The 14139-nt window shown below is 46.9% G+C and overlaps 1 protein-coding gene across 1 annotated transcript in view; it reads right to left on the bottom strand.

Annotated features, from left to right (window-relative positions):
* Window positions 1-4940, bottom strand: part of LOC120055334 (disabled homolog 1-like) — a 46681-nt gene extending 41741 nt beyond the window's left edge. Inside the window, exons 1-2 of the mRNA XM_039003208.1 lie at window positions 4910-4940; window positions 1827-1966 (exon numbers count right to left, since the gene is read on the bottom strand). Coding sequence (XP_038859136.1) covers window positions 1827-1966; window positions 4910-4940 — 171 coding nt within the window. The remainder of the gene's footprint in view (window positions 1-1826; window positions 1967-4909) is intronic.
* Between the last annotated feature and the right edge of the window lie 9199 nt (window positions 4941-14139).

Here is a 14139-nt window from a genome sequence, read left to right as displayed (position 1 = left end):
CCCTCCTATATTTCATCCCTCCATCGCCCTCTTCTATTTCATCCCTCCATCGCCCTCCTCTATTCCATCCCTCCATCGCCCTCCTCTATTTCATCCCTCCATCCCCCTCCTCCATTCCATCCCTCCATCCCCCTCCTCTATTTCATCCCTCTATCCCCCTCCTCTATTCCATCCCTCCATCTCCCTCCTCTATTTCATCCCTCCATCCCGCTCCTCTATTTCATCCCTCCATCGCCCTCCTCTATTTCATCCCTCCATCGCCCTCCTCTATTCCATCCCTCCATCCCCCTCCTCTATTCCATCCCTCCATCTCCCTCCTCTATTTCATCCCTCCATCCCCCTCCTCTATTCCATCCCTCCATCTCCCTCCTCTATTTCATCCCTCCATCCCCCTCCTCTATTTCATCCCTCCATCCCCCTCCTCTATTTCATCCCTCCATCCCCCTCCTCTATTCCATCCCTCCATCTCCCTCCTCTATTTCATCCCTCCATCCCCCTCCTGTATTCCATCCCTCCATCGCCCCCCTCTATTTCCTCCCTCCATCCTCCTCCTCTATTTCATCCCTCCATCCCCCTCCTCTATTCCATCCCTCCATCTCCCTCCTCTATTTCATCCCTCCATCCCCCTCCTGTATTTCCTCCCTCCATCGTCCTCTTCTATTTCATCCCTCCATCCCCCTCCTCTATTTCATCCCTCCATCCCCCTCCTCTATTTCATCCCTCCATCCCCCTCCTCTATTTCATCCCTCCATCCCCCTCCTCTATTTCATCCCTCCATCGCCCTCCTCTATTTCATCCCTCCATCTCCGTCCTCTATTTCATCACTCCATCGCCCTCCTCTATTTCATCCCTTCATCGCCCCCCTCTATTTCCTCCATCCTCCTTCTCTATTTCATCCCTCCATCCCCCTCTATTCCATCCCTCGATCGCCCTCCTCTATTTCATTCCTCCATCCCCCTCCTTTATTTCATCCCTCCATCCCCCTCCTCTATTTCATCCCTCCATCTCCCTCCTCTATTTCATCCCTCCATCCCCCTCCTCTATTTCATCCCTCCATCTCCCTCCTCTATTTCATCCCTCCATCCCCCTCCTCTATTCCATCCCTCGATCGCCCTCCTCTATTTCATCCCTCCATCCCCCTCCTCTATTTCATCCCTCCATCCCCCTCCTCTATTCCATCCCTCCATCCCCTCCTCTATTTCATCCCTCCATCCCCCTCCTCTATTTCATCCCTCCATCCCCCTCCTCTATTTCATCACTCCATCGCCCTCCTCTATTCCATCCCTCCATCCCCTCCTCTATTTCATCCCTCCATCCCCCTCCTCTATTTCATCCCTCCATCCCCCTCCTCTATTTCATCACTCCATCGCCCTCCTCTATTCCATCCCTCCATCCCCCTCCTATATTTCATCCCTGTATCCCCCTCTTCTGCCTGTCTATATAATATAATGCCTGTATTGACCTGAGAACATTGACTGTAACTGGCAGTGACTGCTGGATATGGGAGTCATAGGCAGGTCACTGTTCAAATGTCACAGCGTGGATCTACAAGACTCCTGCTTGTTGTGTTATTGGACATGTGGAGCAACTACATCTGATATGAGAAGATCAGAGCAGGAAATGGCTTTGCCTGCTGGCTGTATGGTAATGCTACTATGTCTCCAGCATGGTTTAAGAGACATAATAAAACCATCCATATTCTCTCTTCTGTAGATGGATTTGTAACTACATCTGGCTCCTGCAAAGACGCATCAATAGAGATGGCTGAATTCACTTCTTCTACACCTGAATACCACCGCCCTCTCCTCAGACACACACAGACATACCTTGAGCTTCATCATGGAGTCTTGGCACAGCTTGTCCCCGCGTGCCGCTGTCACCTCATCAGTCCCGATCAGCTTGGCCTTGTAGCGCACACCATCACCACGGAAACGCTTAATCAGCCCCGTCTCAGTGCGGTCCTGACCTGCAGAGCGAGAGAGCGAGAGCGAGAGCGAGAGCGAGAGAGAGAGAGAGAGAGAGAGGGGAAGAGAGGGAGGGAGAGATGGAGATAGAGACAGGGAGAGGTTTAAGAGGTGTGTGTGTGTGTGTGCGTGCGTGTCTGCATGCATGTGTGTGTGTAGGGAGGGAGGGGTACAGTATGTGGGAAAATACATATTTATGGGATATTAATATCAAATGTCTGAGGAGACAATTTGAGCATCATCCTTCATCACTGTCTCCCTGACAAAGGCTATGACGCCGAAACACGTCAGCGGCTTTTTAGAATCTGTTCTATTGAACAACACGCCACTGCATAAAGGCATTTTAATATCATGAAGAGTGCCTTGATCCACCTCTGTTCCCATGGGCACTGTTGACTGTTGACAAACAGCATGAAAGGCTGCTATTGAGAGGAATCATCTTGGGCCAACGCATGCCAACAATCCCATAAGCCCCCCATGGTTGATGGATGGATGAGAAGGAGGGAGGGAGGGAGGGAAGGGAAGGGAAGGAAGAAAGAAAGAAAGAAAGAAAGAAAGAAAGAAAGAAAGAAAGAAAGAAAGAAAGAAAGAAAGAAAGAAAGAAAGAAAGAAAGAAAGAAAGAAAGAAAGAAAGAAAGAAAGAAAGAAAGAAAGAAAGAGAGGCGGAGGGGGAGAGAGTTGGAAAGAGATGGAGAAAGAGTGGGAGAGATGGAGAGATGGAGTGTGAGTGAGGTGTGGACGATGGAGGACAGATCTACAGGCTCTTTTGGTATGTCTGGCCTCTCTCTCTGTCTGTCATCGTCCTCCCCCAGTCCCCCAGACACCTAACCATCGCCTTGACACTGACATTTTTCAAATTTAGTCTTCCCCTCCGCTGTCCGCCGGGTTTTGATTATGTTGGCCCAACCTCTCCACTTGTCTGTGTCTGTGAGTAACCTGTCTCTACATAACCTGGAGGTGGTTTGTCAGTATTAAGCAACTGTCTGCTGCTGCTTACACACACACATAGTGGTATTTCAAATCAAGGTCGACGGCACCTTGGAGAGTTTAGCTGAGACTATTTCAGGCACTGCTCTGCCTCACTATTCTAGGCCAAGAGACTATATACACCCTTCATCACATCAGTTTGCAGGGCATTTTAAACCGGCTGCATGGCTAAGCTCTGTGGAAGAGAAGCAGGACAGCCTTTAATATCCCGAACAAAAACCGTCAAGCCGCAAACTAAGACCATATTACACCAAATGAGCTTATTCCACCGCTGAAAACAGATGCCATCCACATACTACATCTTACAGAAATGTAATTTGAGTTTCACGCCTCGCTAAATATTTCAGTGAAATGTCTTGTCAGTGTTTCTATTCCCCAGGAAAATGAAATAGAAATTGGAAGGGGAAAAAAGCAAAATTAAGTTGCCCTGCGAATGAAGACGGCTCAGTTGAAACGTGGAGAGCCTGTCGTCGCCTTGGCTATGCACACTTGCTCACTAATTCAAGAGGGCTCAACTCTCTAAAGGGGGGAGATGGCTTGAAGATGCTAAAGTCATTAAACTATCCAAGTACAGTAAGTGAATGCCAAATATGGGGTCTAATTCATGCTTGTTTCCTTGCTAGAGGAGAAGCCTAGATAATGAGGCTCATATGGGTTAGCTGACAACATCACGAAAACCATGTGAGTGCTTCCATGGGGCAGAAGTCAGCGTGTTGTGATTCTGGATGGCCAGGTTGCTAGCAAGAATCACAAGAAACTGCCATGTGGGGAATCCTAAGTGGCTCGTTTCAGCTCCTTTCATCTTGTTCTTGATACTGTCTTGTTTTGAGGTGTTTTTGACTGATTTCATGTCCATGCTAATATGGCTAAAATTCACTAGCTAGTTAACCAACAACTGTAACAATATATTTGTATTGTGCGAATTTATTAATGGAGATGAAATATAGCTTTACATGTTGTCAACAATCTAAGCCAACCCTGTCTGTTTTGCCCCATAGTTGCACAAAAGTCGGTTTTGTTGCTAAACAACCAACCCACCTATAGTCACTGAGCATTGGAGATCAGACCTACCTCATACAGTATCAGCTGACATGCATGTTCTTCAACAATTAGAGAGAAACTACATTACACATCCATTTTGTGCTGTTAATTTGCTGAAAACATTCCCACAGCATGATGCTGCCACCACCATGCTTCACCATAGGGATGGTGACAGGTTTGGTGCCAGATATTTCTGAATGTAATTTTCTATAAATTAGACTTTCTTTCACTTTGTCATTATGGGGTATTGTGTGGGGATGAGTGAGAAAACAAATACATGTTATCCAGGCTGTAACACAACAAAATGTGGAATAAGTCAAGGTGTATGACTACTTTCTAAAAGACACCGTATATCATCTTTCATCAAGTCTTAACAAAATATATTGTACTACTATAGTACTGTCTCATCCAGTGCTTCCATCCTCTGAGTCCCCTAAGCAGATTGGTGCTTTACCTTGTACTGTATGCCAACTGTGTAATCACACTCGAGGAGAGATTTTGTGGATTTATGCAAAGAGCCACAAAAACCCCAAGCAGCCCTCCCTGCATAGGAAATCCAAGTGTTGCTACAGCATCTAGAAACAGAGTCTAGATAAAACATGATAATCCCTGCAGTATATGCCCAGGGTTCACATCACGGTGAGTGCACTACACTGTTGCTGGATTTGGGAACCAACCGCTGCAGGGGATGGGGATGTTGTTTAAATGATGTTTCTAGCTTTCGGAAGAAGAGAGATATGACACACACTCTTGTCCCCTGGAGGAATCACTGCTCCCTAGTCAGTGTTTTTGAAGTCTCAGAGAGTTGAAATGTGCAAAGTAGCTTGCTAGACTAGAGCTACATCAAAGTATAGCAGCCACTGCTAGGACCCACTTTTAGTACTAGAGCGTGGGTGCAGCAGTGTAGTAGCGCGTACAAAAGATGGCACTGACGGAGAAGGCCGACATCTTCAGACTCTGACTTTTGCTATTTAGTGAATTTTTTTGTGTTTCTTTTTTCTTTTTTTTGTAGAGAATGTTCATAGTATACTGAACAAGAATATAAACGCAACACGTAAAGTGTTGGTTCCATGTTTCATGAGATGAAATAAAATAAAAGATCACAGAAATGTTCCATACGCACAAAAAGCTTAAATGACTACCGACCCGTAGTACTCACGTCTGTAGCCATGAAGTGCTTCGAAAAGGCTGGTCATGGCTCACATCAACACCATTATCCCTGAAACCCTAGACCCACTCAAATTTACATACCGCCCTAACAGATCCACAGATGATGCAATCTCTATTGCACTCCACACTGCCCTTTCCCACCTGGACAAAAGGAACACTTATGTGATAAGGGTAGGTAACAACACATCCGCCATGCTGATCCTCAACACGGGGGCCCCCCTCACCGACAACGACGAGACAGCCTATAGGGAGGAGGTCAGAGACCTGGCCGTGTGGTGCCAGGACAACAACCTCTCATTCAACGTGATCAAGACAAAGGACATGATTGTGGACTACAGGAAAAGGAGGACCAAGCACGCCCCCCATTGTCATCGACGGGTCTGTAGTGGAGCAGGTTGAAAGCTTCAAGTTCCTTGGTGTCCACATCACCAACAAACTAACATGGTCCAAGCACACCAAGACAGTCATGAAGGGGGCACGACAAAACCTATTCCCCCTCAAGAGACTGAAAAGATTTGGCATGGGTCCTCAAAAACGTTCTACAGCTGCACCATCGAGAGCATCCTGACGGGTTGCATCACTGCCTGGTATGGAAACTGCTTGGCCTCCGGCCACAAGGCACTACAGAGGGTAGTGTGTACGGCCCAGTACATCACTGGTGCCAAGCTTCCTGCCATCCAGGACCTCTATACCAGGTGGTGTCAGAGGAAGGCGCTAAACATTTTCAAAGACTCCAGCTACCCTAGACATAAACTGTTCTCTCTGCTACCGCATGGCAAGCGGTACCGGAGCACCAAGTCTAGGTCCAAGAGGCTTCTAAACAGCTTCTACCCCCAAGCCATAAGACTCCTGAACATCTAATCAAATGGCTACCCAGACTATTTTTAATCTGACTTCAACTCCAACACAGCTGTTCCTTTGTTCACACCGGGCGTTATTCCTTTGTTTCATGAGCTACCAAACCGCTGCAGGTGTATATGCGATAAATGGGCTGGCATCCTGGTGAGACTGTGACGAAGAGAAAATCGACCAGCACTTCCCTCCGTTTTATTGGAAAATGTTCAGTCACTCGAGAATAAGATCATTCAAGAGTCTCCTATCAGAGAGACTTGAAATACTGCAATATTATATGCATTTCAGAAACTTGGCTGGCTCAATCTATGAACATAGAACTCAGTGGTTTCTTCATGCAGCGGCACAATCGGACAACATCAGCCTCAGATAAGTCCAAAGGGGGAGGGTTGTGCCTCTTCATAAACACCAACTGGTGCGCTACTTCCAGTGTGAAGGAAAACTAGAGCTTTTGCCATACAGAATATCTCACTGTAAGCTGCAGACATTTTTATCTACCAAGAGAGTTCTCATCCATAATTATCACAGCTGTCTACATCCCTCCACAATCCCACATCACTTTGGCACTCAAAAAACTTCATGGGACCATAGGCGGAGTCTTGTAGGCAACAACACCTCTGCCACGCTGACCCTCAACATGCGGGCCCCTCAGGGGTGGGTACTTAGTCCCTGTACTCCCTGTTCACCCACGACTGCATGGCTATGCACGACTCCAACACCATCATCAAGTTTGCTGATGACACGACGGTGGTAGCCCTGATCACCAACAGCGATTAGACAGCCTACAGGGAGGAGGTCAGAGGCTTGGCAGTGTGGTGCCAGGACAACAACCTCTCCCCCAAACGTCAGTAAGACCAAAGAGTTGATTGTGGACTAGAGGAGAAAGAGGGGAGAGCAAGCCCCCATCCACATTGACAGGGATTTAGTGGAGCAGGTCGAGAGCTTCAAGTTCCTTGGCGTCCACATCACTAAGGACTTAACATGGTCCACACACACCAACACAGTCGTGAAGAGGGCATGACAGAGCCTTTTCCCCCTCAGGAGGCTGAAAAGAGTTGACAGGGGCCCTCAGATCCTCAAAAAGTTCTATAGCTGCACCATCGAGAACAGCTTGACTTGCTGCATCACCGCTTAGTATGGAAAATACACCGTCTTCGACCCAAAGCTCTACAGAGGGTAGTGTGGAAGGCCCAATACATCACTGGGGCCGAGCTCCCTGTCACCCAGGACCTCGATGTCAGAGAAAGTCCCGAAAAATTGCCAAAGACTTAAGCCATCCAAACTATAGACTGTTCACTCCGCTACAGTCCGGCAAACGGACCAACAGGCTCCGAGACAGCTTCTACCCGCAAGCCACAAGACTGCTAAATAGCCATAAAACTGCTAAATAATTACCCGGACTATCTGCGTTGACCCTATCTTGCACTGACACTTTGCACACTCACAAGACTATATAGAGTGCCTTCATAAAGTATTCACACCCCTTGAATTTCAAATGTTGTTGTGTTACAGCCTGAATTTGAAATGGATTACATTTAGATTGTGTGTCACCAGACCGTACACAGCACCCCACAATGTCACGACAAAGATACAGGTGTCATTCATAACTCAGTTGCCGGAGATGAAGGAAACCGCTCCAGAATTTTCCCATGAGGCCAATGGTAACTTTAAAACAGTTACAGAGTTTAATGGCTGTGATAAGAGAAAACTAAGGATGGATCAACAACATTGTAGTTACACCACAATACTAACCTAAATGAAAGTGAAAAGAAGGAAGCCTGTACAAAATAAAAATATTCCACAACATGCATCCTGTTTGCAATAAGGCACTGAAGTAAAACAGCAAAATAAAAAGGCTAATTAATTAATTATAAGTACTGAATACAAAGCGTTATGTTGGGGCAAATCCAACACAACACATCACTGAGTACCACTCTTGATATTTTCAAGCATGGTGGTGGCTGCATCATGTTATTGGCGTGCTTGTCATCGGCAAGGGAGTTTTTAAGGATAAAAATAAACGGAATAGAGCTAAGCACAGGTAAAATCCTAAAGGAAAACCTCTTTCAGTCTGCTTTCCAACAGACACTGGGAGACAAATTCACCTTTCAGCAGGATAACAACATAAAACACAAGGCCAAATATACAGTAGATTACTTACCAATAGAACAAGGAATGTTCTTGAGTTGCCTAGTTACAGCTTTGACTTAAATCGGCTTCAAAAATCTATGTCAAGACTTGAAAATGGTTGTCAAACAATGATCAACAACCAACTAGACAGAGCTTGAATAATACAACAAATTATAATGTGCAAATATTTAACAATCCAGATGTGCAAAGCTCTTAGAGACTTACACAGAATTATTCACAGCTGTAAGCACTGCCAAAGAGGATTCTAGTATGTATTGACTCGGGGGGTGGAATAATTATCTAATTAAGATATACTGGTATTTTACAAATGTTCACGTTTTTTACATTTACAGTATTTTGTGTAGATCGTTGACAAAAAAAAGACAATGAAATCTATTTTAATCCCACCTTGTAACACAACAAAATGTGTAATAAGTCAAGGGGTGTGAAAACTTTCTGAAGGCACTGTATGCACACTATATACACACTCACACACGCACAAACAATACACTCACACTCTCACACAAAACCCAAACACATAACACGCATACAACACACACACACACACACACACACACGCATACGACACAACACACACACACACACACACACACACACACACACACACACACACACACACACACACACACACACACACACACACACACACACACACACACACACACACACACACACACACACACACACACACACACACACACACACACAGAATCACCAGCAGCAAGAGCGAAATAATTGATGTATACAGAGAAAAGAGTCGGCCTGAGAACTGAACCCTGTGGCACCCCCATCCGGACAACAGGCCCTCCGATTTGACACACTAAACTCTGAGAAGTAGTTGGTGAACCAGGCGAGGCAGTCATTTGAGAAACCAAGGCTGTTGAGTCTGCCAATAAGAATGTGGTGATTGACAGAGTCAAAAGCCTTGGCTAGGTCGATGAAGACGGCTGCACAGTGTTGTCTTTTATCGATGGCGGTTATGATATCGTTTAGGACCTTGAGCATGGCTGAGGTGCACCCATGACCAGCTTGGAAACCCGATTGCATAGCGGAGAAGATACAGTGGGATTCAAAATGGTCGATGATCTGTTTGTTAATTAACTTGGCTTTCGAAGACTTTAGAAAGGCAGGGTAGGATAGATATAGGTCTGTAACAGTTTGGGTCTAGAGTGTCTCCCCCGTTGAAGAGGGGGTTGACCGCGGCAGCTTTCCTCTTTAGGGATCTCAGACAATATGAAAGAGAGGTTGAACAGACTAGTAATAGGGGTCGCAACAATTGCGGCAGATCATTTTAGAAAGAGAGGGTCCAGATTGTCTAGCCCAGCTGATTTGTAGGGGTCCAGATTTTGCAGCTCTTTCAGAACATCAGCTATCTAGATTTGGGTGAAGGAGAAGTGGGGAGGCTTGGGCAAGTTGCTGTGGGGGGTGCAAAGCTGTTGACCGAGGTAGGGGTAGCCAGGTGGAAAGCATGGCCAGCCGTAGAAAAATGCTTATTGAAATTCTCAATTATCGTAGATTTATCGGTGGTGACAGTGTTTCCTAGCCTCAGTGCAGTGGGCAGCTGGGAGGAGGTGCTCCATGGATTCTCCATGGACTTTACATTGTCCCAGAACTTTTTTAAGTTTGTGCTACAGGATGCACATTTCTGTTTGAAAAAGCTAGCCTCTGCTTTCTTAGCTGCCTGCGTATATAACTTCCCTGAAAAGTTGCATATCACAGGAGCTATTCGATGCTAATGCAGTACGCCACAGGATGTTTTTGTGCTGGTCAAGGGCAGTCAAGTCTGGAGTGAACCAAGAACTACATCTGTTCTTAGTTCAACATTTTTTGAATGGGACATGCTTATTTAAGATGGTGAGGAAAGCACTTTAAAGAACAACCAGGCATCCTCTACTGACGGGATGAGGTCCTTCCAGGATACCCGGGCCAGGTCGATTAGAAAGGCCTGCATGCTGAAGTGTTTTAGGGAGCGTTTGAAAATGATGAGGGGTGGTTGTTTGACCGCAGACCCATTACGGACGCAGGCAATGAGGCAGTGATTGCTGAGATCCTGGTTGAAGACAGCAGAGGTGTATTTAGAGGGCAGGTTGGTCAGGATGATATCTATGAGGGTGCCCGTGTTTACGAATTTAGCGCTGTACCTGGTAGGTTCCTTGATCATTTGTGTGAGATTGAGGGCATCTAGCTTAGGATGTAGGATGGCCGTGGTGTTAAGCATATCCCAGTTTAGCTCACCTAACAGAATGAACTCTGAAGATAGATGGGGGGCAATCAATTCACATATGGTGTCCAGGGCACAGCTGGGGGCTGGGAGGGGTCTATAACATGCGGCAACAGTGAGAGACTTATTTCTGGAAAGGTGAATTTTTAAAAGTAGAAGCTTGAACTGTTTGGGCACAGACCTGGGTAGCATGACAGAACTTTGCAGACTATCTCTGCAGTAGATTGCAACTCCGCCCCCTTTGGCAGTTGGTGGAAAATGTTGTAGTTGGGGATGGAAGTTTCAGAATTTTTGGTGGCCTTCTTAAGCCAGGATTCAGACATGGCTAGGACATCAGGGTTGGCGGAGTGAAGGTAAACCTAGGCGTTGAGTGACGATGAGAGAGGTTTCGACTCTGGAGGCACCAGTTAAGCCAGGTGAGGTCTCCGCATGTGTGTGGGGTGGGACAAGGCATGTTGAGCGGGACTGAAAGCTCTACAGTGAAATAAAACAATTAGAACTAGCCAAGACAGCAGTAGACAAGGCATATTGACATGAGAGAGAGGCATAAAGCAATCCCAGGTGTTGATCAGGAGAGCTAAGACAACAACGGGTAAATTGCGATGAATGGGCAGAGCGGGTCAGTTAGGTACATACAGGGCCTGAGTTCGAGGCTGGGGCCGACAGGTAAACAAAATGAGGTACCTTGTTAATGAAACAGTCCAGGGGGCATCAGCTGTGTAGCCGAGTGATGATAGGGTCAAAAGAGCAGCAATAGGTGAGTCAGGGTGCCGTTCGCGAGTCACTACTACTCTAGGCGAGCAGGGGACACAGCGTTCCGAAAAGCTAGCGGGCCGGGGATAGTAGATGGTTCTTCGGCGACATCGTAACAGAATAGCCTGTTGAGACCACATTGGAAGATCACGTCGGCAGTCCAGTCGTGATGGATCGGCGGGGCTCCGTGACGACAATAAAGGGTCCAGGCCAATCGGCAAAGGAGGTATTGTAGCCCTAGAATTAGCTGGTATATGGGCCTAGCTCAAGGCTAGCTCAAGGCTAGTTAGTGCTTGCTTCGGGACAGAGGGGTTAGCTAACAGTAGCCACTCGTTTGCAGCTAGCTAGCTGCGATGATCCAGTGTAATGATCCACAGCGGCAGGAATCCAGTGATGCGAGAAGCAGTCCAATATGCTCTGGGTTGATATCACGCTGTGCAGACAGGCAGGTATTATCCGAGTTAAGGCTGGCTGGTGACCGAGAAAAAGGTGAAGACAGCCAGCTGTGGCTAACAAAGACTAGTAGCTAGTTAGCTGGCTAGCTCCTGATGGAAGTTCCAGTTATAAGGAATAAAAATAGCAGATCCGTACCACATTAGGTGAGGCGGGTTGCAGCAAAGTATATTTAGTTCGTAGAAAAGTGAGATTAAGATATATTTGAAAAAGACCGGCTATTTACATGGGATAAGACACAGGATAAGACAGAGACAAACACACACGTCCGACTGCTACGCCATCTTGGAACCTATGACAGCCTCCACTCTTCTGGGAAGGCTTTCCACTAGATGTTGGAATATTGCTGCCGGGACTTGTTTCCATTCAGCCACAAGAGCATTAGTGAGGTCGGGCACTGATGTTGAGCGATTAGGCCTGGCTCACAGTCGGAGTTTCAATTCATCCCAAAGATGTTCAATGGGGTTGAGGTCAGGGCTTTGTGAAGGCCAGTCAAGTTCTTCCACAACGATCTTGACAAACCATACTGTATGGACCTCACTTTGTGCATGGGGGCATTGTCATGCTGAAACAGGAAAGGGACTTCCCCAAACTGTTGCAACAAAGTTGGAAGCACAAATTAATCTAGAATGTCTTTGTATGCTGTAGCGTTCCCTTCACTGGAACTAAGGTGCCTGGCTCGAACCATGAAAAACAGCCACAGACCATTATTCATCCTCCACCAAACTTTACAGTTGGCACTATGCATTCCGGCAGGTCGCGTTCTCCTGGCATCCGCCAAACACAGATTAGTCTGTTAACTGCCAGATGGTGAAGTGTGATCCATCACTCCAGAGAACGTATTACCACTGCTCCAGAGTCCAATGGCGGCAACCTTTACACCACTCCAGCCGACGCTTGGCATTGCGCATGGTGATCTCAGGCTTGTGTGTGGCTGCTCGGCCATGGAAACCAATTTCATCAAGCTCCCGATGAACAGTTCTTCTGCTGACATTTCTTACAGAAGCAGTTTTGAATGCTGTAGTGAGTGTTGCAACCCGAGGGCAGAGGATTTTTACACGTTACGGGCTTCAGCACCCGGCGTTCCCGTTCTGTGAGCTTGTGTGGCCTACCACTTCACAGCTTAGCTGTTGTTGCTCCTAGACGTTTCCACTTCACAATAACAGCACTTACAGTTGACTGGGGCAGCTCGAGCTGAAATTTGACGAACTGACTTGTTGGAAAGGTGCATCCTAAGACGGTGCCACGTTGAAAGTCACTGAGCTCTTCAGTAAGGCCATTCTACTGCCAATGTTTGTCTATGGCGATTGCATGGCTGTGTTCTTGATTTTATACACCTGTCAGCAATGGGTGTAGCTGAAAAATCTGAATCCAATCATTTGAAGGGGCGTCCAAATACTTTTCTATATATAGTGTACACACACACACACACACACACACACACACACACACACACACACACACACACACACACACACACACACACACACACACACACACACACACACACACACACACACACACACACACACACACACCATATGCAGCTGCTACTCTGTTCTTTATTCTTACTCGTATTACTCTTATTATTATCTATCCTGATACCTAGTCACTTTACCTTGCCTTTATTTACATATCTACCTCAAATACCTCATACCTCTGCACATTGATCTGGTACTGGTACTCCCTGTATATAGCTCCATTGTTGTGTATTTTATTTTGCTTGTCTACTATTTATCTAACATTTTTTAAACTGTGCATCGTTGAGGAAGGCTCAAAAGCAAGCATTTCACACCCATTGTATTCGACGCATGTAACAAATACATTTTGATTTGTTTGATTTGTGGGTGTAGTAGAGCGTGGGTGCAGTAGAGCGTGGGTGTAGTAGAGCGTGGGTGTAGTAGAGCGTGGGTGCAGTAGAGCGTGGGTGTAGTAGAGCGTGGGTGTAGTAGAGCGTGGGTGTAGTAGAGCGTGGGTGTAGTAGAGCGTGGGTGTAGTAGAGCGTGGGTGTAGTAGAGCGTGGGTGTAGTAGAGCGTGGGTGTAGTAGAGCGTGGGTGCAGTAGAGCGTGGGTGCAGTAGAGCGTGGGTGTAGTAGAGCGTGGGTGTAGTAGAGCGTGGGTGTAGTAGAGCGTGGGTGTAGTAGAGCGTGGGTGTAGTAGAGCGTGGGTGCAGTAGAGCGTGGGTGCAGTAGAGCGTGGGTGTAGTAGAGCGTGGGTGTAGTAGAGCGTGGGTGTAGTAGAGCGTGGGTGCAGTAGAGCGTGGGTGTAGTAGAGCGTGGGTGCAGTAGAGCGTGGGTGCAGTAGAGCGTGGGTGTAGTAGAGCGTGGGTGTAGTAGAGCGTGGGTGTAGTAGAGCGTGGGTGTAGTAGAGCGTGGGTGTAGTAGAGCGTGGGTGCAGTAGAGCGTGGGTGTAGTAGAGCGTGGGTGTAGTAGAGCGTGGGTGCAGTAGTGGAACTGGTTTCTGGATCAATTCAGACTAAAGCACTCCAATTACCCCCCTGAGACAAAAATACCTCAGCCTATTGAGAGAACAATTACCACTAGCCAT

Source organism: Salvelinus namaycush, chromosome 11 (genome assembly GCF_016432855.1).
Source record: "Salvelinus namaycush isolate Seneca chromosome 11, SaNama_1.0, whole genome shotgun sequence".
Classification (NCBI taxonomy): domain Eukaryota; kingdom Metazoa; phylum Chordata; class Actinopteri; order Salmoniformes; family Salmonidae; genus Salvelinus; species Salvelinus namaycush.
The sequence above is the reverse complement of the archived record's forward strand: the minus strand, read 5'-3'. Positions and strand labels throughout refer to the sequence as shown.